The sequence below is a fragment of the Larimichthys crocea genome, chromosome XXIV (assembly GCF_000972845.2).
Source record: "Larimichthys crocea isolate SSNF chromosome XXIV, L_crocea_2.0, whole genome shotgun sequence".
NCBI lineage: Eukaryota > Metazoa > Chordata > Actinopteri > Sciaenidae > Larimichthys > Larimichthys crocea.
Genome location: NC_040034.1, coordinates 6,713,249 through 6,740,776, shown reverse-complemented (window position 1 = coordinate 6,740,776; position 27,528 = coordinate 6,713,249). Strand labels below are relative to the sequence as shown.

The 27,528-nt window shown below is 40.7% G+C and overlaps 1 protein-coding gene across 2 annotated transcripts in view; it reads right to left on the bottom strand.

Moving 5' to 3' along the window:
- myo10l1 (myosin X, like 1) overlaps nucleotides 1-27,528 on the bottom strand; it is a 49,354-nt gene that overhangs the window by 14,169 nt on the left and 7,657 nt on the right. For both annotated transcript variants that reach the window (XM_019254494.2, XM_019254495.2), the window contains exons 2-18: nucleotides 20,051-20,149; nucleotides 7,914-8,072; nucleotides 5,965-6,152; nucleotides 4,602-4,736; nucleotides 4,158-4,282; nucleotides 4,011-4,024; nucleotides 3,796-3,880; nucleotides 3,539-3,645; nucleotides 2,598-2,727; nucleotides 2,389-2,507; nucleotides 2,141-2,287; nucleotides 1,953-2,053; nucleotides 1,353-1,419; nucleotides 932-1,024; nucleotides 751-819; nucleotides 575-657; nucleotides 245-347 (exon numbers count right to left, since the gene is read on the bottom strand). In XM_019254494.2, the coding sequence (XP_019110039.2) occupies nucleotides 245-347; nucleotides 575-657; nucleotides 751-819; nucleotides 932-1,024; nucleotides 1,353-1,419; nucleotides 1,953-2,053; nucleotides 2,141-2,287; nucleotides 2,389-2,507; nucleotides 2,598-2,727; nucleotides 3,539-3,645; nucleotides 3,796-3,880; nucleotides 4,011-4,024; nucleotides 4,158-4,282; nucleotides 4,602-4,736; nucleotides 5,965-6,152; nucleotides 7,914-8,072; nucleotides 20,051-20,149 (1,824 nt within the window). The remainder of the gene's footprint in view (nucleotides 1-244; nucleotides 348-574; nucleotides 658-750; nucleotides 820-931; nucleotides 1,025-1,352; nucleotides 1,420-1,952; nucleotides 2,054-2,140; nucleotides 2,288-2,388; nucleotides 2,508-2,597; nucleotides 2,728-3,538; nucleotides 3,646-3,795; nucleotides 3,881-4,010; nucleotides 4,025-4,157; nucleotides 4,283-4,601; nucleotides 4,737-5,964; nucleotides 6,153-7,913; nucleotides 8,073-20,050; nucleotides 20,150-27,528) is intronic.

Here is a 27,528-nt window from a genome sequence, read left to right as displayed (position 1 = left end):
GCTCTAAGTTATCAGTTGTTATAGTTTCCAGTCTCTTAAAATGTGATTTCTCTGTTTTATATCACCACAAAATAAATATCTTGGATTGCGTCTGGCAAAACCGGACATTATAAGATGTCACCTTAATATTTTGAAGACTTTCTTTTATCTTTAACTATTCACTGAGCTTCCTGTGACGCTGACTTCTACACCCTTTAACTCAAGTTGGGTATCTAAGCATCTCAAACTGCCTCCCATCACTCACCCTGAACTGGGAGCTCACGGTAGGTTTCCGTCTGGCTGTTCCCATCTTCTCCTCGTTGTTCCTGCTGCCGACCTTCTCGAACAAGTCATAGATGAAGTCCAGTCTGAGAGGCGATAGGAACATAATGGATTACACAAACAGTAATAGATAACAAATGCTCTTTGTCTACCTGTTGTGTGTTTCAAGCCCATCAGACACTGTTAAAAACACATTTCTATCTGTTTTCAGACCCTGAAACTTAAGATGGATCTACCTGAAAAAGCTTTGACTGAAATGCCCCTTTACTTAAAAACTAATAAACAGTTCATTTAGTGTTTGTGAATGTCCTACCTGCTGTCTTTGAGCATGTTCAGGATGTCGTCTCTGAAGGTGTCTCTGTTCTTCTCCAGGATCCCTCTAACATCATACAGGACCTGACCAAGACACACAGGTTCATCATAAATCTCTCAGATGTGACATATACACAATACTGACATGAAGTTATGATTTATTTATGCATAACTCACCTCCCCGGCATAATGTTTGATGCCAAACTGATGATCAGCAAGCCTTGGCTTGACATAGTAAGGGTTTGTCTGCAGAAAACAAGGAAATAGCCCCAAAAAATATGAAATATAATGTGATGTTTTAATACAAGCACAGCCCACTTTTTGAATAATGCATGCAGCTTGTGTGTACATAACTCACAGAGTGTCTGCTGTGCAACTTCTCCAGCAGAGTGAAGTCAGTTCCTTTGGGGAATCGACTCTCTTCATTCACTAGTGCCAACAAGCCGAGTTTCTAACAGATAGAGAGAGGGAAGGGGAAAATCATCATGTTATTGCATCAGTTTTATGAAATCAGCACCACTTTCTAAGACATCAGTCCAGCATTATTAGATCAGTTTTCCCAGAGAGCATCTGAGGCAAGCGTCCAAACAGAGCTCTTAACCTGACAGAGAAGTAGCTTTGATTTTAACCGACTTCAACCAAACTCTAATCGAGAAAAGTCTGTCAACATTTCAACTTCCTGCCAGATGCACAAAAGATATTGTGTTGGAAGATTTTTGAAGCTGCATTACCTCTAAACATTTTTTCTGTTACGAGTCATTACGCATCTGTTTTCTTACCTTCTCTATGAGGTCAAGACACTCTGCATTGTCCATCCAGTCTATAGCGTCCCACTGGACACCTTCCCTGTGGAGAGTAAATCCAAAACCTTTATACACGCAAAACTACAGTGTTTGTGTATCTTCATATCACTGCACAACATACTGAGTATAAAAAAGTGTTTTTTCCTCAGACAGACTGCATTATTACTCTTCTTGCATAACTTGTGTACTTAATCCGTACAGCACTTTTTAATGAATTTACTGAATGAACACGAAGCCAACAAAAAGAAATTACTAGAACATACAAAATAAGGATGTATAATCTTTACATTAAAAGTTATTACATTTTGTAGATTTCTCTGCAACCACCTGAAGATTGTGTGGGGAAAAAAGAAACTATTTATATTATATTTTTATGCCTGAAAATACTCGATTATGATTTTTACGGTATGAGTTGAAAAATTGAAATATATAGATTATTGTTTGGACTTGGTGTTTCTCTTTGATCCTTTTAAGTTGCGTTTTCTAATGTACTAACTTAAATAACTAAGTAGTAATAGGTAGTCTTTGATGATACAGGTTTGTGTAGATGTGCTGGTAGTAGAAGTAAAAGCACACCTGTTGTACTCCAGCTGCTCGAGCGAGAAGATGTGCTTGTTGAAATATTCCTGAAGTTTCTCGTTGGCGTAGTTGATGTTAAACTGCTCGAACCGATTCACCTGAAGGCAAAGAGACGTATCGTTTAAACAGATGTGTGCGTCTGGTAGAGAAGAAAAGCTTCTGGCAAAACAGCTCGAAGTTCTGACCTCAAAGTTCTCAAAGCCAAAGATGTCCAGGATGCCGATGGATTTAAAGTTTTCCTTCCCCTTGATCTTCTGATTGATCTTCAGGATGATCCAGGAGAAACACTGAGAGTATAACGCCATGGCAACAGAGTCGCGGGAATCCACGGCCTGTAACGATGAGAAGGAAACACGAGAAGGTGTTAGGATGAGTGTGCCGGAGATCGATCAAGAGGGGGAGAATAACTGTGTGTACATGTGTGTGTGCAGACCTGCTCTATAGTGAGTGGAGAGCATATTTCCTCTCCTCTGAGAATTATGGAGCGCTGAGTCAGGACTTCAGACAGCTGGAAGGCATCCAGGCCTAGCAGCTCACTGGCATCACTGACCACTGAAAGACAGACAAAGATGCAGTATGCACTTCTGCAACACATCTATCTTAAGTTTCACTTTCCCTAACTCGCTTTACATGTAAGCTGACCTTGCTTGGTGGTGATCTGGGCTCCTCCTGCAGTCATGAACTCGATGTTTCCCAGCTGCAAAACTCCTGACAGCAACTTAAACATGTCTCTGATCTCCTCCTCTGTGAACTCTAACACCTTCAGCGCCTCCTGCGCAGAGAAAAGCACAGGAAAAGGGATAAGGTGTAACCAACAGAAGGTGTTCATCGCACTTCTTAAAATTCTTTGCAGGCAAAAGGTTCAGTGATCAATATATCTCAGCGCCAGAGCAGATGAAAGGAATATGCTGGTTCTGCATTGATGTGCTAACTTACAGATATTTGATAAATGGTGTTTTGAAGTGTACAAACATTTCTCTGAGGTGGAGCTGCTTAAGGATTCCCTGTTTCTCAAAAGAAGACACAAGAATTGCACAATATTAACCCAAAATTACATAAGTTACATTATAACACCCCCTTAGGGTTTGAGATTAGGTCTCTATACCTGTTAGTTTGGGAGCTGTGATCAAACACAACCAAATTCAAATATTTGTCCTTTAGTATGTTTTTTTTTATGGGAACTTTTATGGGAATCTGTTTATACCCTGAAAATAAAACATAACTTATAGTGATATGAATAAATTTTCTGCATCCAGGGAGATCCAACAATAGGCATAGGAATCTTTTTAGCAGAGACCACACTTTAAACATGCCACTTCCGATATTCCTATAAATACCCTCCTAACCCTCTCATCCTCTTTCGCTCTCGTATTCCACACCCCTCCCATCCACCCTATTTCTTTCTCCTATTTCCTCCTCGCCATGGGGTCCTCAGGGTGGTCCATTGTACCCGGGTGCTATGGCAGATTCAGCAACAGACCGAAGACACACCGTTCATTTTGTTAATAAATCATTGAACCGTATGTTTTGTTGATGTCGTGGTCCTCGCTAATGAAAAGATGGATAAACGGCGTCACACTGACCATAACACTGTTGAACAGTTCTTTGTCATTCAGGCTCTTGTCCTTCAGACATCCTGATTGGCTGAGGTAGTGGAAAGATTCGGCAGGATCTTCCAAGAAGTAGAGGCCTGGTAGAGGAAATACTTCATGTCAGTGTGATATTAGATATTAAGAGAATTCACTGTGCTTGCACAGTGTGGACGTAGTCTGGAAAGGTTTGTTGTAATTATATTGTGAAAACTTTATTGACATCTGAACATTTTTATGCTTTTCCTCACTTTTATGCTCCTTGTTAGCGCCCGCCAGCAGAGCGTAGAAGATGTGGTAGTTTCGTTCTCCTGGGTTTTGTCGTACCACTCGGTTCTACAGCAAAATCGATACAGCAAAGCCACAATTAACATTTCATTATGATCCACAAGGCAAAGCTGACAAATTAGAGTACTAATGAATTTTCAAGTTGACATGACCAAGCTGCAGACGTGGACTTGGTTACCTTTTCCAATAAATCTGAATGTAGAGAGTCAAGGAAATAAACATTCATTCAATAAAAGCGCACACAATAATAAAATAACAAAAGCACATACAGATCATGTTACATTTGATACATATATACTGATTTCATGTATAAATTCAAGGATACAGTCAAAGACGCAGCCTCCCTGGATGTTGCCGCCCTCAGAGAAATGAAGTTGGATGAATTTCCCAAAGCGACTGGAGTTGTTGTTGTAAACGGTCTTGGCATTACCAAACGCTTCCATGATGGGACTGCAAAGACAAGTAAAAACCTGCTTAGTTAGTTAATCTTATTTTGTCTGTATTTATCTGTGCGTGCAGTATAGAATATAGTGCATCCCATGTTCTGCAGAGGCCATTAATTAATTATATATTTCTCCAAGAGCAACTTTTACTGACCTTTACATATCTACGAGAAACTCAGTGAGGAAGCACTGCAGACTTTCGGATTTGGGCTTAACTGTTAGAGTTCCCAAAAATCTTTACTTGACTTGAAAACAAAATATTTCTGAGCTGCTAAAAGCCTGGAATAATTAAAAAAAACAGTAAATTGTTTTGTCTTCATTCGTACCTGCTTTGTACAATGGCTTGCTCCACTCGTGTACTTTTCTCTGACGGAGGAGTCCCGGCTGAGTTTTGGCTCATCATCGATAGAAACTGAAGCAACAGTTTAGTGCTCTCCGTCTTCCCGGCTCCTGATTCACCACTGGAGTACACACATGCAGAAACACACACATACACACAACCCAATTTAATTAAATACACCGTGACCTTCTGTGACATTCACTTATCTCAAACCGGTCTGGTTTTTTAATTGATATTAAGGTTTGATAGCTTCATTCATTACATTAGCTCACGGTCTATCTCAATCTGGATAGCAAGTGAGACAAAAAGCCTTGAGTGTAATTGAAAGCATGATGAGATGTCTGACCCTACTACTAGATCAAGTGAGTTAACAGCCACCGTGGATCTGTTGGTAGATGGATTCAACCTTTTTTTTTCATCGTCATCATCTTTTTTTAAGATTATTTTTTTGGCCTTTTATGATAGTACAGCTGAAGATAGACAGGAAGCAGGGGGCAGAGAGAGGGGGAATGACACGCAGTAAATGGCCGTCCAATGTGGGATTCGAACCGGAGCTGCAGTGGGGACTGTAGCCTCCACACACGGGGCGGCCGCTTAACCCACTACGCTACCGACCGCCCCGGCTTCTTCTTCATCTGACAAAACATGGTATTTAGGATTGACTCTTTGAACTTGATCTTTGCACAGTCGCTCTTCCCCAAACACCCACTGAAATCAATACGACTGAAACATGGAAATGCTAGTCTGCACCCTTCACCTTCACTACTGTTGCCTGTCTCTGCATGTGGCTTGAAGTAGAAACTGATTTTTTTTAAAGCACCATTAATATATTCAAGGAGACAAAGAATATTTGTTTGCACTATTGATTAAGTTGCTCTAAACAGATTGCCATGGAAATTGCTGAGGATATTTTAGTCTCCCACGGGTGATTCCTGAGAGTCAGGGACATATTTCCTCTTGACCATCTTGACCTATTTTGTCATCAGTTAGGACATAGGTCTGGCTGCACCTATTATCATTCTTACCAGAACCTTATCAGAAATCTGGCTTCGTTTAACCAAGTTGTTCTGCTAAGATAGCTGACTGTCTCGTGGCTGTAGCTTCATATGGAAACACTGCATTCAGAGGGATTAAAAAAAAATGTATGTGTGACTGAGTAAGTAGGACAGTCGGAATTGTTTCTAAAAACGGAAATACCATTTCGCCTAATGCATGCTGGGATTGACTGCAGCCCCCTTGTGAAACAGGACGTAAGAAATGGATGGACGTCCCGGGACAGAGACTAATGAGATGGACAAGGCGTGAACTATTTAATCATCAGAACAACCTCCTCCATGGTTGAAACTCACCTGATGAGAACGCATTGACTGTCATGCCGTTTCCAGATGCAACGGTAGCATTCGTTAGCCACGGCAAAGATATGTGGAGGGAGCTCCCCTAGATGATGCTTGGAGTACAGATCAACCCTCTCTGTGTCATACAGACCTGGGATCTGCTTGTAAGGGTTGACGGCTGCCAGGATGCTGCCGATATTCGTCTGAAAAGAGTCGAGAAGTGACATTTTTATTTGAGGTTTTTTTTTTCCCGCTTGCACCCAAACACTGACACACATATGCAAGAAAACTCTCAGCTCTCAGGAACACCTACAGCAGGCTGAATATCTGACAGTGGGAGTGATTTTTATTAAAAAGCTGAAGTGGAATCAGTGATTTAGATTTTTCATTTTGAACAGTTTGGCCTGAAACAGTCACCTTGCTTTCTATCCTCCTGCACCAAAAACTTCAGCTCAGCACTCCGTGCATCGTGTCATATTACCCCATCTGTGCATTTTGTGCACTACACGCATATACAACTGTGCTGAAGGACACATATACGCAGAATCGCACAGCTGACCTACACTGGGTCAAATTCATATGATCGGGTTTAAGGGAAATCCATGTATGGACAATATTTCATCATCTAGATTAGGTCACACCCAGGGAGGATGTCATTGGTCTGTTGTCTGGTAATCTTTCAGGTTTTCAACTCAATATAAACGTAAAAACATTCATCTCAATAACCCAGACAGAGATTATTGTCTTTTCAGTGCTGATGGGTGAGATGAAACCTGCAAGGCAACGTGGGTAATGGAGTTTAATGGACATCAGCTAATGCATCTATTCATCACATACAGACACAAATTAGAGCAGCGATGAATTTCTCCTTATCGAGTCAATTACAGAATCTGAGAGAGACAACAGAGAGTTTTAATGCTTCTCTTCTGTATCAGATTTACTATGTGTGCATTCATGCCAAAACCACTGTTACTACTCATTTCAGTCAGTTTCTGTCTGCAGTACAAATGTGTGCACTCAAAGATTTTTTAAAAATCGTTTCAATCGCATTATCAGACCAGCAAGCCAACCAGATGTTCAGTGTATGGTATGTGGCAAATCATCATCAGCAATGTAAAGTGTATATGTTTAATGGGCTTAAGCATCAACAGCTTGTACAAAGCCACTGAAATCTACTTTCCCTAAAGAAGAAAAGAAATAAATTCTGACATCATTTAAGTCGTTCATTGAGTTCTTGTGTTAAAATGAGAATAAATAAATAAGAATACACTTTATTTGTGGCTTATTTTATTTGTTGGTGAACTACTCCAACTATCAGACAATTTTTACTTGTAGAGCCGAATAAAGTTACTGCTGATACAGACAGAACATCATCAACGACAAACAACACGAGGAGGCTTTTCATTTCGAAGCAGTCATCAGAAACACAGTGTGTATTTGTCACCGTGGTTAACGCTGACCTCGGCTGTTTGTGTCTACAAATGATCAGGAGTTTTTCTCAGTCGATAATCCAAAATTTTTGCAAGGGAGGAATGCAACTAGAAGCAGCAGCCTCAGAGAGCTGTGAGAGGAAGAGTTCACCTCCTACTCCCTCAGCACAATAACCACTGTCACTGTGTCCTGCAGTTGTTTTTAAAAGTGTGTGGCATGAAATAAAATGGTGGTTGTAATAATGATTAAAACAGTGCCAAGTTTGTTTGGTCACTCTGCAAACATACACCAGTTTCTCAGTGTTTGCAGTAGCATTAAACCACACTTGCTGTTACCATGGTAGTCTAAGACTCCCCCCTCTCTCTCCACCTACCCCACTCGGAGCAGATCAGGTCTGAGAAGATGATTTGTGTTTCCCACTAAAAGCCTCTTGCATGCAAAGATTCCCGGAAAAGGAGAAGGGGGGGAGGGGTTGCACATCAAGATATAAACATAATGTACACACAAGCATGTGTCTATCTGGATGCACTCACATAGATGTTATCCTTCTGGTAACGCTGGTACAGGTTGTGCATGATGGCGGCCTCATGCAGCTCAGCCAGTGCTGACATGTCCTCCACCCCATCGATGCTGGACTGGTGCATAGCGTACACCCGCTCCCTGGTGACCTCAGCCTGCTGCAGGTACAACACCTGGAAGACAATGAGACAAAGTTTTATTGTAACTCAATGTTGTACACACATTTTATCTATTTCCAGTAGTGATTTTCAGCCATGGCTTTCAATAATTCCTGAGAAAACACTTGAACCTGTTGCAGTCACACTGGAGGAAGCTTGAATAAATTATCCCTAAAAATCAAGGTGCACTGCTGGGTTAAAGACATAATTTAAAAATAACGAATAGCGTGCATTCAAGGTCAAAAAAGTCACTTTTGAATCTGATGAGACTGTTAAAACTGCCCCGTTAGATGACTGTCCTGTTTCTTGACTTTGGAAACAGAAGCCTGGCAAAGAAAAGGTCTCATTAGATGTTCAGAATTTGAAGCATATAATAATAATGAGTTGAAACTTGTAATGTTTACAGTCAAACTGAAATAAGACCAACATCTGCACGGATACTCCCCAGATGTGAGCACATGTGTGTCTGCACAACATTCCTTCTCTATTTCTATTCTCTAAGGTCAATACTCACAAACTGTTAAGACTTTGGAAACAATAGTCTGACAATAAAAGTGTCATCAGATGTCTTCAGAATATAAACTGAGGATATGTATATTATATATTTTGAGAATAAAATGAGGAGAAAACTCTGTCACAGTTATCTATTTAATATTAAGCCACAGCTAACCAGCTCCTGGCTTCATATTTACCACACAGATGTGTGACTGGCATCAATCTTGAGAATAAGTTCCTCAAAATATTGATACTATTCTCCAGCTTTTAAGTCTTTTAAAGTGATGTCTCTTCTCACACAGAATAAAAGCATTGTGTGCGATCAATTATAACTGAAATAAGAAGGAAAATACGTCATAATAATTCTGGTTTATGTCTGTTGAACTCTTGACTCTGAGTTTGAAGTTGTCAAGCAGGTATTGATACGTGATGATTGGATAATAAATGTATTTTGTTTGGACGACAGAGCAAGCCAATGTTCTCAACATCGCAGGATCTTTCCATATTTTTAAGAGTGAACGGGGCAATTGTGATGCAACATAACAAACAATAACATGATAAGAATATGGCCGTTGTTATAACCAGACTCCGGTCTCATTTATGTAATCCATCACCATGGAAACTGGAGATGAGGGGCAGGTGGAGAACCCGAACGTGGGAGGGGGAAGAGAAAGAAGAAGAAGAAGTAACAGAATAACAGATCTAATCTGGCAGGACCTTATTCGTGTCAGGCGCACACATTCATTCATGGAGAATCAACTTATCTAATAGGAACCATGCCCTTTACCATACAGGGCTGTTAATATGTCAGCTTGTGCGTGTGTGTGTGTGGCGTTAACAGATGTGTTGGGCATCTGTTACGAGTGGCAGAGGGGTGTACGCTGTAGGCGCTCAGACATCCTGTTCTTAAATAAATCTGTTTCACTCCACCAGCCTGTCATCCACTGTGCAGAGCTGCTGCATGTAAACAATGAACAAACTCACAGCAGTGTCACCGTTTGACAACATGTCTACAGGACATCGTTAGTTGTGTCCGACTAAAAGCTGTCGAGACGTCATGAAGTCACTAACCTTTCCCCGCTCACTCAGCTGTGATGAAATGACCCAATTACCCCTCGTCCTCCATTAGAGAGAGCATAACTCATGCAGGGTTCACGGGCTAACAGCTCACCGTCTTCACTATGATCCCGTCCACTTGACTCTTTGTTACCCGAGCATAATCACACATATACACGAGTGTTACAGCCAGGGTCAGCACCAGTCTGGCAGAAGTTGCAGTGCAGATGCAAATGTGCAGATTTGAAAAGCCAAAAAATATTTGTCCTTGTTATCTATTTATCTAAACAAGAAGAAAGAGAATCAGCTGATTACATTATAGTAGTTATATTATTACACTTGTTCCATTGCTCTATTATTTTCAAATATCAATATTGGTATCAGCATAAAGATAAATTATGCATTATTAGCTTGACTCTAAGGAGTATTATTACATATTTGTGATATCCATTCACACATTTTCTGTAGCCGCTTGCCCGTATCAGGGTCGTGAAGGGCTGGAGCCTAGCTGACTTTGGGTGAGAGGCAGGGTAGACGAGACAAACAACCATTCACACCTAACAATTTAGACTCACCAGTTAACCTGTGCATGTCTTTGTACATTTAGTCATTGAGCTGATGCAAAGCGACTTACAGGGAGCAGTTTGGGGTTCAGTATTTCCGACATGTGACATCATCTGACTAGTGGATGACCCGCTCTACCTCCTGAGCCACAGCTGCCTGTCTTTGCACTGTGGGTGGAAGTCAGAGTACCCGGTGAGAACCTACGCAGACACGGGGGAAACTCCTCACCGGGAACCTTCTTGTTGTGAGGCGACAGTGCTAATCACTGCTCCACTGTGCCAACATATTTGTCATATATTTTGTGGGAGTGGAGTGGAATCGAACCCGCACCACTGCAGTAAGGACCGAGCTTTTGCACGCTCTACCAGCTGAGCTGCCAGCGTGCCCCACATGATCCTTGACTTCTGTAGCACTTGTTTTTTATTGTTTGGCACCAAACTACCAGGACAGATGTCTTGCATGGGAAACTTTGCAATAAACCTGATTCAGTTCCTGATCCTATGAATCTTCACTTTCTTGTTATGGCTGGTTCTCTCTAATATTAATACAAACTCCAGACTTGGAACTTTACTCTGTATAACCATTTTTTTATATTAATAATAAATCAAATCAAATAACTAATGTGAAAAATGACAAACCCACAGGTATCTATCATCAACTCTGCAGTTCCCCTCATGTCACTGGTTTTACAGACGTAACTTTGCTCTCACATACTGGACAGTGCAGTCCCAAATACCAGCTGTATACTACTTACGCAGCACCAAACAGCAGATAGACACAGTTAGGGATGAGCTGGTCGTAATATAACATAAATAACATAAAACATAAATGAGAATTCAGTGTCTACAGAGACAGATATTCAAGCTGGTAAAGACAAATAATAAACAGAGAGTTTGTCAGGGGGAGACAAATATGACTCAGATATGACAAATATGAGTCACTGTTTGCTTTAAAAGTGATGATATGTCAACGTTGTGTTCACGGCTCGTTTCCACTTCACCCAAGTGACTAAAAATCAGTTAAAATCACATTTACATCTGTCTCTATGTGTGACATGCACGGGAGACACGCCTGTCCGAGTGATAAGATGCATTAGCTTGCCTGTTAGTCATGGCTTGAACAGCTGTACACATGCACAGACGCTTTCGTATTGACTCTATTACAAGACTGGGGTTGTATTCCTGTTTCTGTGAGAACAGAGAGACGGAAAGCCCCTCAAATTATATCCAAGTCCATTAGTTTTATATCAGACGTTTCTGTCTCCTCTATTTCTTTGCTTTCTCATCCTATTAAATCTCTCTCACTCTCTCTGCATGCCTTCATGCCTCACACATCACTTCTCTGCCTCTCTCATCTCTCTTTCCCTTTGTACGTCATTCCTCTTTTATCCCTTCCCCCCTCTTCTCTGTCATTTGCCTCTCGTTTCTCTCTGCGCTCTCTCGATCTCCTCAACTCTAACATCATCCCACTCTTCATTAATTTACCCCTCTCTCTCTTCCGCCGTCCCCTCACTGCATTTTCCTCAATTTAATCTCTATTTTTTATTTTTTATTTTACTATATATGTTAGTTCCTGTAGCCTCCATGCATGTGATATGTCCCTTTATCTCTTTATCTTGTTTTTTTTACTTTCTGGTCGTTCTCTCTGTGGATTCCTCTCAGTGTGCTCGCTCACACAGACTCACTTAATGCCTAAATGGCTCAATCTGATTGAGACCCCTGCCTATAATTGAAGGCTTACTGAGAGCCATTTCAATCAGAGAGACAAGCATGCCTTTGCAATCCAGGGTAAATTATAGTGCAAGAGAAGATAAGGCTTAACACACTCACACACACACACACACACACACATACTGCATCAGCACGTGTTGAAAGTAGGAAGGACAATAGGACGACTGAAATGGCAGTCTTGGTCTCGGTCGTCAAAATTCACCTCCACTTGTCTGGCTTCCTTCCGTTTACTGTCAAACGTGTTACAGCGCTCAGTGCCAGGGAAGAACTCATGGTTGTTACATAGTTTATTACGTGGTTTGCTTTTTTTAACTTCACTCTACTTGTTTCTGTGAAATCATATCTCTTCATGACAATTATACACGACAACACAACAAGTATTGTTTTAAGACAAATGCAGCATTATACCGAAACTCAAACCATATATCATTAATATTAAATGTATGTATTCCATAATATACATATTAAAGGGATTTAGTGCTGTATTATCAGTTCAAGTTTGGAGTCAAATTTTAAAACAATGCTCAAAATGAACACAACAGAAGATTTTTACTTCACTTTTAGTGCCTTAAATGAAAAAACACTGGATCCTACATTTCCCATGATTCAGTTCAAAAGCATCTGTAAAAAAAACTGGCAGCTGTGGTTTACAAAATTTTAGAGTTATAAATACAGTATACCTTTCTAATATTACGGTAAAACGATATTAGTACTGTTGACTTCACGTTTAAGGCATTTTATTTCATTTTCTTTCTCATTTAAGTTTTTTTTTATCACCGTTTTGCCATATATTGACATAAAAAATACTACTACTTTATTCTGTATAAATTAAAATACTGTATAATTAAAGGTTTTGCCATGAAATATGACTGTGTATTGCTGTAGAGCTTTACATTGCTGGTACATGCCTATGTCTGTTTGGTTATCTTCTCAGACCATAAAGCACAACAACAACGACAACTGTTTGGAATAGTACTCCACACCGAATATAAAGGCTCAAACAGCAGATAAAACAGAGATGTTTAAGGAAAACCACTCGGGGACAAACCAGATGCAGATGATTCAGACAGAGGAGGTGCTGTGAAGTGAGAAAGTGTGTCAGCGACTGAAATAAAAAGCAGCTGAAGTGGAAGAAAAAAAAAAGGTTTCTGCAAACGTCTCTGTCTTCTTCTTTCATTGCCCTCTGGTGGGTTTTTAACACACATACACACACACACACACGCAATAACTATAACTAGCCAGAGAGTCTAAAATTGGACGTTCAATAATTCATCACTGGAAAGAGGAACAGAAAAAGACATGGGATTCGTGAGAGAAAAACACAGAGTGCATAAACATGTAGAAGTCCAACATCGTTAACCAACTCAGTATGTCTCACATTAGGACATGTTGTGTGGGAGAGGAAGCTTCTTAAAGGATAAGGCTGGTGTTTGTCTGTGTTTTCCATGAAAAGAACTTTGCTGCCCTGTCAGTGACCCAGGAAAAGTGTTGGGGAAACAGCAAAAGCATCTGTCACGTGATGCACAAAAATACTTTCTCCCATAAGCTTACATTGTTAAAGAAGCAGCTGTGTTTTTTTTTTTAGCTTAACAACCCTCTAAATGACTCATTTCACAGAATTTGAGTCTATAATCGTCTAAATTCAAGTTAGCGGAGGGATAAACACCATAATGAAGAGGCATAAATGGAAGATCTGTGTATTTTTATTCCTGGAAATCAAGAAGAATGAATGAAGAATGAACAGCGCCCCGCCTCTAACACCGTATCCCCGTTCTCAGTGATAGATCCATGCACTCAAACCCAAACCCTCACATTACTGAACTAATATTGTTTCAACGTTACAGTACTGATTTCCTAAAAAGGCTGCGCAGCGTAAGAAAACTCAAACATGAGTAAATATTTCATTTGTAGAGGACTAATTAAACTGTGGATTAACACACATTGGATGCACAATTCTGACACTGCATATGTGACAGACTTAAAATGAAGTACAGTGCCTATGTTCATAGTAAAGAAGGTCTTTTGCGGTGTTAGGTGGTCTACCACTTTGGTCCAGATTGAAATAAATTATTGGGTGGATTACATTCATGGACCCCAGAGGATGAATCTTCTTCTAGCAACAGTGAAATGTCTCTGCTGGAAAAAAATCAATCATTGGATGAATAAAACTTTAACTTTTCATCTTGAACCATCATCAATTTGTCCATTTTTTTTGGGTTGACGACTTCAAACATTTATTAACTAATTAGCAAATGATAGCATGTAAACACATCTTAACCCAGATGTTGATGTTATACCTGACATCAGCATGTTAGCATCCTGACATTAACCTTTCACCGCACCAAAAAAACAACAGCAATGTTGTTGCTAGGTTCTGTCTTTGGTGAGACACACTCCTCTTCTTCCCCTTTCATCATTTTCTGTTGCTTCTCTCTTCCAGGAAAAACTGATGCATCCCATAACCTGATTTATTACTCATGTGAACACACACATACAGCGCATGGAACATCCTTCATATAAAAGCCCTCTGATGTCTGAAGCTGCTTTGCATGATTCAGGAGGAGAGCCAGGAGAGACAAGCCTCTTCATCTGACTTCACATATTAGCAGCAGCCAGAGAGCGGAGAGGGGGCGAGAGAGATGCAGATAAAGCATGGAGAGAGAGAGAGAGAGAGAGGAGAGAGCTATGGGCACAGTGACCTATATATTCTGCAGACCTTTATTCAGTGAAAGACACAGTATCACACGGCGCTGTGCACACCTGCAGCTCTCTTCACTGACCTTAGATCAGAACTGGCAGACTTCCACAGGATTAGGGACCACTGAGGGGGTGTACTCAGATCAGATTATATGAGAGGCAAAAGGAGCAGCTACAGAAGACAGCAGTGTTGTGCAAGTCAAGTGTTATATAGAGAGCTCTTTTGGACTCGCTACAAGAGCCGGGTTATTGATTTGCTCATGTGCACATGCTTACAGCATGATGCAATAGAAAATATTGCAAACAAGGCTAATTTCCTTGTCATAAAGTCATATGAAATCATTCACTTATCAACATTTTAACACAAGCCTGAAGCTGGTGAAGCTAAAATGTCGTTCAATATTGCATCCTCTCAATGAGACCTAAAAAAATGTTACTAACAAGCTTTCACTTCATTTAAACCTTCTCTGCCCGGAGGCACCCGTTCACCACCCTTCATATGTGATCATCCTTCGGCAACCCACACTCATCCCACCCCACGGGGGGGACCTCTGCTTCATTTTCCACAGATAAGGGAGAGACAGGGAAGGTGAAATGCAGACACAGAGAGCAAGAGAGAGACAGATGATATGTGAGCCTGTTTGCATATCAGTGTTTTTGTGCGTCAGTTTGACCGAGTTAAGTTAATCTCATTATGTGATACTAAGCGAGAGTCCTCAGACAGTTGGAAATATGAAACTATGAAGGGAAAATGTGGGCCAAGAGATCAAAGAGCGGCCTCAGACAAAGGAAGTCATTTCTGCACTTTTCATTACGAGCGTTTGACAGTGTGTGTGTGTCAGCTTTGTGTCTGCATGTGTGTGTGCGTGTGTGTGTCCAAGTCTGTAGGCATTTTGTGTGCACACGACGAGTACGTCATCCCTGCAGCATGTTCTCTCGCGTGAGCTCCCGCTGCAGCTTTCACGCCAGCTAATGAAATCCAGGTCACATAACACACATTGTCCATAACTCATCACTAACGTAACCTGCGTTTGTATAGATGCATGTTTGTGTGTGTGTGTGGTGTAGAAATACAGGTGTGTGTGTGTGTTTTAGCCTTCTGTCTGTGTTTACATATTTTCCTGTGTGTCATAAATTCCTGTGTGGGTGTAAAATGAGGTATACATTGGGACATCACTATTTCAGGATAAATAAGGAGGAGCTTGGTGCTAACTCTGTTGCTGTATCCATGACAACAAGACCAGAAAAGCAACAAGACCAGGAGCAATAGCATAGCAATGGCTAAATGACTGTGCAGAAAACTGCAATTCCTCAAACGTCCACTTAAGGGCGGCTACAGAATGAGTTACCATGTTTAAATGTCCAACTTCATAGCAGAAATAAACATGTTTACAGCCTGGTACAAAAAACAGTTTTGGTCTCTATAGCTAATTTCCCCTGTATTGAGGGTGAATTTTTATATAACTCACCTGTTCAAGTTATATTAAGGCTTAAAGTTATGCAGAATTAACAGCATGGCGGTGTGACAGATGGGTGCTTTTAAAGAAGAAGCTTGTTTGAGCACCCAGGCATCATTCAGCTCGCCTCAGGCCTGCCAATGATGAGTCAGAAGATGGAGGACTACCAATATAACAGCGGCCAGCGCCACAGATTTTGAGCTTAATAACGACTCTTGGGAAACATACAGGTGACGTCACGCATACGCTGTCCATTCTTTTTACTGTCAGTGCTTGTGCTTGGAAGTACAGTATAAGCTTTCATTGATTCATTATAATATCACAGATGACGTATTTAAGTAAGTAAAACTCAAAAAATATTCTTTAAACTAACGTATATGACAAAATAAAGCAACAAACGTTCACATCATCAATTCATTATATTGTCCATACCATCTATTTGTTCTATATCTATCTATATCCAGCTCGTAACTTACCCAGTTTCACCACAGGTTCATTAAAGTTGTATCTAATCTGATCTAATCTAATCGTATATGCAGGAAGCTATACAGTGTTAAAAAGGTAAAACCTCAGATCATAGATGAAATATTGTGCATGATCTGAGGTTTTACCAATCCTCCTCCTCCAACCTCATTTATGGCCTCAGTGACTGAAATATGACAAATAGTATTGTTTGTGGTTGAGATTAATTGTAGTATTGGCCTCAAAAATCCAGTGTAGACTGGACTGGGAACACTTTTAGTCATAGACATGAGGACTTAGGGCTCATTTTGGACTGCTTTAAGGAGGCTTGACTCCAGATCAACAATGAAAAGTGTCATTGTGCCGTGCAACTAATAAAACAAACAAGCACTGTTGTTTTATGTTTTGGCATTCATATTAACACAAATATCTTTTTTGACTTTGCAGGTCAATCAAAGGTCATGACAGCATGCAGAGAGAGTGTGACTTCCCTCTGGCACACACATTACAGCATTTAATTCACCTGCTCCTGTCTGCACACCTGCCAACCATCCACTCATACACTCATCAGCTTCAGGTTTCCATTCAGTGTCACAGTTTATATGCTCCTTGTGTTTATATGCTTTAACTTACTGTGTGCCTTCAGGATCAACACTTCCTATCTGCCCGCCTGCTCCACCCAGTAATCTTCTCATCTAGCTGCCCTCACACCATCTCTAGATGACTCTGCTTCATCTCTGCTCAGCCATCTACCATCATCACTTCCCCCTGAACTTTGCAATAAACCTTTCACACTTGCCCAAGACTGCTGCTTGGCACGTCAAGCAGCAACACGTCACTTGACAGGTTTTCTATCCTGTTAAATAAGCAACACCCATGCAGTATAACCTTTCTATGACAAGAGGCTGAGATTGTGCAGTTTGTAATGTAGGAAAGGTGCTTACATTGATATACTTAGAGAAGAGGGGCTAAAAAAAAATCAAAATATTAGTCAGCATGTAGGCAGAAATGAAACCTGTCAAGCAAACTTCATGTTTTTTCCTACATGATATGACACAGGTGAGCAGCAGGCTAGAATATTGCTTATTTGGTGAGTTTGAAAAAAATGACTATGAATGATGTAAAGGCTTGCACATATACCCCTGATACTTGTGCTGATTTAACACGAAGGCTTGTAGTATTGCAGCCACAGCATTTGTAACCTAGAATTGCTAATGTGGTGAACTGGGTCAGTGTCTGTAGATTACAGAACCAGAGTGACATGGCATCTAGGGACAGAGTATGCAAAAGGGAAAGTAGCAAACAGAAAAGAGAAACTAAATGCTGTTAAATCTTGCATATTTTTTTCAGTATTTTAATTCTTGAGGCTATTAAAATGTTTCTGGGGTTCCACTCGGCTATATATGACAAGAGAACCAGAGGTAGAGCAACAGGGGATGATGTGGAGCCTGGGACTGTTCGAATACAAATCCTGTTGTAACAGGGTAAAGCCCCCCCATCCTGCTGATACTGTATCAAATATTCACCACCTCCTGCAGAGCTAACATTTAAACACCAACAGCATACAGAGAGCGAGGGGCAGAGGGAGGCAGAGAGAGCTGGATGGGGGTTGGGGAGGTTGAGGACGTTCATAATCCAGAGCGAAGAGAATGCCTGCTCCTATAACCAATCCTCTATTTTGGGAAATGCCTGTCTGTCCCCGCCGCGTCCTCGAACGCGAGCGTGAAGCAGCTACATCAAAGGATGATGCTTTTAGGGCAGCTTTTGGCCGTTTTATGCCTTTAAGGCCCCCGAAACATGAATTCATTGTACATGCAAGAGAGAGAGAGAGAGTGTAAATGTGGCTGTTCTTTGGGGGGTATAAAAAGAAGACTGAGACTCTTGAATTCAGGCGAAAGAACCAAGTCTATTATTAGCTTCATCTAAATGCTGCCAACTAGAGCGCATGTGTGCGTTTGTGTGTGTGCCAAATACATCAGCCATAAAAAGAAAAGCATTAAATCCAAAGAGCGATGTGTGCGTGTTCTTGCTCTGATACAGATTAGATGGGCACACACATACTTAATAATGAGATTCACACATTCAATTTCATTATTTTGGCAGGGGGGGTGTGGTATTAAAGGGTTGGGACTTGTGCCGCTGCCACCGCCGCCGGCTGGGTGCCATTTAGAACAGCTACAAGAAACGCTGTCCTGATATCTGACATCCTGAAACGAGCATGTGCACAATGCTCTTCGTCTATTCTAGCTCTCCTCTGGAGGCTGCATGTGTGTCAGAGATGGATTTTGCATATGTATGAGGAAGAAGAGGAGGAGGAGAAAGAGGAGGAAGTGGGACAGGAAAGTGGAGCATCATGACCGGGGGTTTCTATTGATCCGCACAGGAGAGGATGAACCTGCACAGCAGCTTCACCTTCACTCTGACCTTTATCTGAAAGCTTATGCACCGTCCAGATGACATATTACGAGCAACCGCTGCAGCTTTTGCTCATAATCTAATCTAATGCCGACACTGTTTACATCTCCCGTCTTCACAGTGTTTGCAGTTTTATCCAGTATATACTGTAATCATTACAGTTTGAATGAAAACCCACATCCTGGTAGCTGACCTGCCAGAGCATGAGTCCCATGTACTAAGGCTGAGTCCTTACCACAGCAGCCTGGGTTTGCAACCCTTTTCTGCATGTCGACCAATCTCTATTTTCCCACCTGTCAAAGCTTGCTGTGGTGATCTCTTGTTTGAATTCAGCTGGGGATCTTTTAGGGCCGCCTGCTAAACGTCGATGATTTGAATCAATCAGTCAAGAACCCCCTGAGGCGACTGTACACAGAGCAATGCACAACCACAAACCGGGCATGCTGTAAACTTTTACAAAATACAAAACTGACTAGATACTCTTAATGTAAGCAAAGTCAGCTAAACTATCTATGAACCAGATGCTGGTAAAACCTCCTCTACTGTTCAGTGTCAATCACTCCTCAGCCATGCAAGAGAGGCGCTCTGTGGTGCACTATGATTTTATAACTCAGCTAAGATTCAGATGCATACTTTTTTGATGTTTTTAGATTACAGAAAAAGAAATGCTGTTTTAGGGCTAAGACATGAGACTCATGTTACAGGAGGTGAGTGTGGTGCAGCTGCTCTGCAGGTGCATTGCTCTGTACTCAAACAGGACGAGTTAATAATACAATTCTCATAATACAGAAGGTGTTTTGTATGAAAAAACATCAGTGATGTTGAGTATTTAAAAGACAAAAAACATCTATAGAGATAAAAATGAGTCAAGTCTCAGCTTTATAAGAAATATAAGAAATGTATAAATCAACCAGGTTTGTGCTTCTCTTTCCACATACCATGTCTGTTTCCCTCTGTGCACCTGATAACCTCAGAATCACAAATATTCAGCAATAACTACCAAAAATGTTACAAAGTCCAGACTAAGTTCTTTTTGATCTCAACATAACTTGATAATGTGCTACGTGCACACATGATCAGAAGAGACAGTGTGAGTGCATGTGTTTACATTACTTACCTCTCCATAGTCGGTTGTGATGACAAGAGTCCCATCTGCACAGGAGTTGACTGTGGCAGGAAGCAGCTGCTCCTTCTCCCTGACCCAAACACGGGCCCCCTGGATCACAGACACACACAAAGACTCAAGTTAGGTAAGTGCAACCAGTACGGAAGAAGATCACTAGAGCGGAAGATTTGGAGTCTGACCACTCAAGGTGCCTTTACACTACAGACATTCATACACTCACGGCAATGGCTGCCATGTAAGGTGCCAACTGCTCATCAGAAGGGAGTTGATCACATTCACAGCACAGTATCTTGTTCATGAACACTTCACCATGGAGACTGGACTGAGATCGAACAATCGATCTTCTGAGCCGCACCACTTAAAATAAAACACATGGAATGAAACTCTGTTGTGTTAAGTGGCAATGTACGATGAGGCGTTTAATTAGTATTACTTAACTTCACTTCACTGACATTCACACCCTTTTCATACCATGATGAGTCAGCAGTGTGGAGGTGAGAAAATATTCTTGTCTCTCTGGCTCTCTTTTGTCATTTTTCTTCGACTAAATCTGCAGCCACATGCCACAGTAAGATGCCTTCAAGGAGAGACTGTCTGAAAATGTACAGAATAATCCAGATATTTAAACCTTATATATATATCTAGTCGACCAGCTTCAGACCATTTGGATCAACACTTTTGATTTACAACATGGTGGTGCAACACGTCGTACAAACCTGTTCTGTTCAGGCGGACAGTCACTTAGATTTTTCCACAACATGTAACATGTATGATGAGTGTGCATGGGTGCACAGGCAGATGTTACAGATGTGTTTAATGAGAGACGAAGACTTTAACATCTGGACTGGCAACAATGTTTGACATCTGTGTGTAAGTATGTGTGTGTTTGTGTGTGTGTGGTTGACTCAGGGTCAGAGGAAGTGTGCTCTTTCCACACAGACAAAGCCCTCTTTCACACAGCCGCTGACCTCTGACCTCCAACCCTTAAAAAAGGGGCACAGTATGACAGAAAAGGACACCAGAGAGGAAAAAGAAGAAGAAGAGGCGGTCAACAGGGCTACTGAAGAAGTGTTAAGACAGGAAATGGACCACATGCTACGCTTGTACAAGTTAGTATATTGTACCCATTTTAAATGTACATTAGCATGAGCTCTGGGGGATGTGAACAAGTGGTGTGAATTACATCATAATCAATCAAAATCAACTGCTTATTTAGAGCTGCAACTCAAAGATAAACAGTAATCTTGATTAACTGTCAATGCTTTTTAATGCTTTCCATATCAGATGATTTTGAGTCCCGATTTTAAGTCAAGACAAAACAGGGGGGTTAGTGTTAGTTTTAATGGATAGTACAGACATATGACATTCAATGTGTAATGGTTACAGGTTCTCAATAATTCACATTTTAACACTCACAGGCTACTAAATATTTTGTAGGAAACATTAGTATCACCACTGTCAGCTTTATGCTCGGGTATGATGGCACTCAGATTGATATATTTTGATATAACGGGTGATTATTGGGTTGCTCCCATCCTATTCATGTTCTTATATTTCTCAGAAGATGTTCGTAAAGAAATTTGGAAGAGAAGGTTTGGATCGTCAGCACATTACAGAAACTATAAAACTCAAACATCTGATTTATTTGATGCTTTTAAATCTATGTTGAAAGACCTGAAGACAGAATCATGGAGGTGTTGTTGTTTAAACTGATATTTTTGGATTCACAGCTTGTGCTGCACTTTTCTTTTTCTTTTTTGCGATGTGTTGAAACACACAAAGTCTGTTTTGTTTTAATTTACTTGTTCTTAGTTTGTGCTGCTGGCTGTCGTGGCCAGGACTCAATGGGACCTTTTCTGGTTAAATAAAGGTTAAATAAAATATAAATAGTGTCATAGGAATTTAATTTAATTTACTTAAGTATCAATAATAATGCTGTATGTATAGATTACTTATAAATGTCAACAGAAGACACAGGTATTACAATTGGTGTTAAAAAGCAGATCTTATAATATGGCAAAAATGCAAAACATTCCCAGGTATCAGTTTCTAAAAGATTTTCTCCTTTTCTCACTGTAATATTTTAATATTTTGGGGTTTGCTGATCAAAACATTTTGAAATATTTTAATATTTTGGGGTTTGCTGATCAAAACATTTTGACGTTGTATACTCTTTAAACTATTAACTGATTCAGTGATAACGAAAACAATAAAAACTTTAAAACTGTATTCCATGCAACATTTTTCTTGTTGTTAGACGTGATTATTATTACGTCTAAAGCCTGAGAGGGTGGTTGAGCCCAGAAAAGACACCAGATGTGTGCATTTGAATGAAATGGGCAACAGAGGAGGGATTGAAATGAATTGTTTAACAACAGATGGTCTCAAAGCCCCGAGCACCCCCTGACAACTTTTATGTCGTTCATTTCCCTCTCTTTCTTTCTTTTTTTGTGTCTTTCTTGTACTCTGTATCAATCTGACACACACACAAAATAGAAAACCAGTCGGGCCCCAGGCTATGGAGTTAACCAGGCAATCATCCACACACACACATACAGGATACTATATATACACACTGTTGGGTAGCTCAAGGTGAGGCTTAGGGGGAAGAATGTCTGAAAGCTTTTGGACACAGAGATTAACTCTTGCAACATTTGCATCAGTGGAACGAAACCCAAAAATACACATCATAGTTTGGGATATTTCATTCACCATTACTCACTTGAGTCCCACACACCTTAACCATATAAATTATTATTTAATTTAATTCATTTAGAGCACGTGAACTGAAACAATGTCTCCTGGTCAGTGACGGTATAAAGACACATGGCGGCTCAACATGGTGACAACGCATGACTGTAGATTTAAAGGTCTTAATCTAAGGTAATAAAAACACAACAATTCTTATTTTCAGGTGATTATACACTAATGACAACATTGTTCTGAATGTTTTATTCCATTAGGAAATAAGCAAGCAAGCTAAACTAAGATGTAGGCACCTGTAGACTCTGTAACGTCAATCTGTGTATATCTATATTGTGGTCGTGTGTTTGTGTTTTCAATATTTTTCCACTTCACCCAATCTTACATTAAAGTCTAAGACCTAAAACTCACTGCATGTTACATTTAATCCGAATTCACCCCAAACTTGGCGTAAACATGCCTCATACATCTAGAATCACTCTGACAACTAAAAATTTAGTTACCCTCCCTTGTCCTCCCTTGTCCTCTCCACAGCGACTCTCTATATATAGCCCCCTCATCACTCCTCTAGATCCTCTCTCTCTTTGCAGTCAGTCAGCCTGTCTCGTCCCTAACTCCAGCTGTCAGATTCCAACACACAGAGCCATTGTAATGATGGCGGAGCCATGACTTGACCTGATGACCACCGGCCTAAGGATCTATGCTCACAGTTCACCGACACTTCACTACATCCTGTTTAAACTGATAAAATGACCTCTGACTCCACTTCAAACCTCCGATACTTGTGAGTACAAATCCTGATAATCCTGAAACACATTCTCCTTCTTTACCTTCCCATAAACCAGATTGCAATGCATGTCTATGCTTTCTGTCTGATGCTCTATCTGTCCCCTCTTTAAGTAAATTGGTCTCCACTCCCAGATCGATGTTCTTGACCCGTGTGCTATCTCTGAAGCAAATGCAACGAAGGGGAGACAGAGGGTTATAAATGACCTGCCAGCATTACAACCTACACCCACCGACACCCTCTTCCTCCTCCTCTTCCTCCTCTTTGTGTCCTCGTCCCCTCCCCCCTCCGTCTATTACCGACCCAGACGAACAGGAATGGCCATGCATGACAACAAACCTCACTGCTTTCTGAGTTCACGTATGTCGAAAACACCGGTTTCTGCTTTGTGAAATTCAAACCGAACCGCAGTCAAACCCGAGCCTCCAGCTCCAGTCCATCACCATTTCGTCAAGCTCCATTAAACCTCAACCAACCTCAATTGTCACTTTACCCTCAAACATGACCCCTGACCTCATATCTCACACTACGTTCCTGGAGTTGAAAGAGCACCGAAAGGAGGAGTGCTATTTGATTCATTTCTTCATGCAAGCATTTGGAACAGTGGTTCACTTTCAAGTTTGTCATTTCAAATGAGCTATACATTAAATTATTGCTTTTTTCCCACCCCCCTCCACTCAGGCATGTTTCTATTCTGCACCTGATTGGATGAACGCACCACTTGTCAACGTGGCAGCTATTCTGCCAAACCTATATGAGTAATAGATGTTTATGGATGCTTAGCGGATGATTATTATCAAACTAAAATCTCATGCTGGCTGACAGAATGGAATGGAATAAGCCACCAAACTGAGATTGTGTTTGCTCATTGTCTCGTTTGTTTGATTTTCTGACAACATAGATTGTGAATGCTCTGCCTGTTGGCTCTGAAACAAGAGTCCCATCAAAGACAGACCCTGAATGTCTTTTACAAAGTAATAAAAGCAAATATTAAGCATGAAGGTTTGTCTATCTAAAGCAATTCCAAGCTCGGTAATTTGATTTTCACACTGCAAACAGAACTCCCTGGAAGGCAGGAAATCTATAACCTTTGTCAAAAGTAATGTGAAGAATATATGATTTGTATTTAACATCAAAACATCTGCTGAGTGTCTTATATACAGTGCAATCCACGGGATCAATAATATATGTCCACCTTCTCCATGGGCAAGGTCTCTATGAGGAGGGAAGATGGGCAGGATTGATTATACAAAGAAGAAAAACGGAATAACGATTAAGAAAATCCGAACCATCCAATAATCTTCTATTACTGAGCATACAAAAGAGAGCATCCCCAGAGCATTTGATCCAGACTCCTGAACAGCTGTATGTATGTGTGTGTGTGTGTCTGATAAAGGGCTTGTTTCTGCTCGGGCGATCACATGGACACCCGTGCCATTTGATTGAAGCGTTGCTTCTCTGATGGAGGACCCCTCCCTCGCCTCGACAAACACAGACCCCCCGATCCAAACATACAATTCATGCACGCGGGCGTAGACACATTTTTAACTGCAAATTCATAAATCGACCGAGCATCAAAACACCTTGTTAGATAAAAATAAGCAGCAGTCTAAGTCAGGAAAGGGTTAATACTATCCCAAATATTCACATATGTGTTTGCTCAGTTAATATAGGGGAAATTAATAGAAAAGAAGAGGACACAGTGAGTTATAAATCAGACTACTGTACTCTGTTTCACATTTCTTTGACAATGATCAACTTTTGTGACAAGTTGATCATTGTCTAAGAAATGTGGCAAACGCACATTTTAAGCTTTGGTGACCAAAGATAATCTCAAACGTGACCCATCAAACCAATCACACCCGGCTGCTGCAACGTTAGGAGAAAAATACACTGTGTCAGCACTGCAGCCAAAGCTTGTTTAATGTTTCGCTGCATTATTTAAAACACAAGAGTGCTGCAGATAGTTGACATGAGCTAATGATGTGCCTCCACTCTCATATTGACATCATACATCATACGTATTGTTAGTTTTCATATTGGTCATATTCTACTGTAAAATGTATTACTGTGCTTTTACAGTGAATTACTGCCTAATACTTGCAGTATATTCACAGCAATAAGTAATTATTTTACAATAACATAGATGAAAATCACAGTAGTGTACTGTGTTTCTACAGTAAGCAGTTACATATCATTGCAGAAATACAGTATTTCAATGTAAAATTACAATACAATGTTGCAAGATCATCTGTAGTTACTGTAAATTGACAATTACAGTAACATTACAGCAATGTACTGTGTTTTCATGTTAACCCAACCTTGGCATTACTGTAAAACGACATTATTTTAGTGCTACATTACAATATGGTGCTGTACCCTGATCACAGTAATTACTTAAAATTTGACCTGATTAAAGATGAAAACTCAAAGGATTGCCAAAATCAGTAGGATTCAATCTCTGGGGACCACGAACCATGTGGCTAAAAATAAAGCTAAATGAAAAGAGGAGAATACAGAAGTAAAGAAAAATGATAAATGAAGGAGACCTAAATGAATGACAGGGACAGAGATGGAGGAAAGGAGTGACTCACAGACAGAAACATCTTGTCTGTCTGTGACTGACAGGAGGACACGAGAGAGGAGACAGACATGGCGAAGAAACAGGACAAAAGAGGGACGATGGGAGATGATAGCAGGAGACACGAAAAAACTGTAAAAGAAAATGGAAGCATAGGTTAAAAGTGGATGAGGATGATGAAGACACAGAATGACAGAAACGAGACAGATGAATAAATGATAAGAGAAACAGCTGAGCAGTCAGCAGCTAATGGAAGAAAACTAAAGACCAGCATGGACGTGGGAGGACACAGTGGGAGGACTCTGGAGACTAAAAGGTCAGGGGTCCATTTAGAGATGGCTTTGAATGTGTGTGTGTGTGTTTGTCTGCCTCTCAGAGTCAGTAAACTCATTAACTACAGTTACTTACACCAAGGTGTTGAACCTGATACACAACCAAGACTCACAAAACATAACCAGCCATCAATAATTCAACGTGATGACACTTTTTAACACATCAGGCGACAAATCTGGAGAGAAAAACAAGTGCATTGTTTGCTACATGAGATGTCAAGCTCCACCTCAACCTCATTCACCACCTGCAACATCCCTACAATGATGGATGTCTTATAGGAGAACAGATGTGGGTGTGGTTGCAAGCCTTATGTGAGGCTGGCGGGGAAGGGGCGGTACTCTGGTCAATAAGGTCCGGATGGAGGGCTTGTTTCTGTAATTAATGTTACAAGTGCAGTTGAGCTTACTGTGTCCAATTAGACTGATGTGATAGCTTGATGTTAATGAATGTCATGTTTGTTTTCAGAATAGAAAGTCAGCACCTTTATTTTTTTAATTAATTTCTGTCATTTGAATTCTAGTAACAAAAAAACAAACTCACTTTATTAAAGGGAATAAGTCATGGTCGATCTTTAACCATCAAGTGGAGGCTGTTTGCCTCCGTCCTTCCTTCCTTCCCAGTGTTTTCATGTGGTCTCCCTTCTGTCTATGTCTGTCTTGTCTGTCTCTCTCTGTCTCTCTGTATATGTCGCTGTATGTCTCACCTGCCTAATCACCTCACCATCTGAGCATCTTCTACCAATCAACCTCTGCTGCGTAGAGACTGGTTCAACCTTCCAGACTCTGTCAGATCATTAAATCTCCCTCGTGGTAACGCTACCTCCAACTCAGTATTCTATTGTTGTAACTTTGCTTTTGTGTGACTCTTGACTAATCGTGAACCTCTTTCTACCACCCTCCTGCTACATCCAGCTCTATATCGTCTCAACATCTGCACTCTTGGACTCCAGCCACCACTAACCCAGTCACTGGTTCCCCCACTTTCACTGCACATTCCCTCTGGTTGATTCTGCTTCTTATCTTTAACAGTAGCAAGTGTTCTCAAAACAAACCCGTTGAATGACAA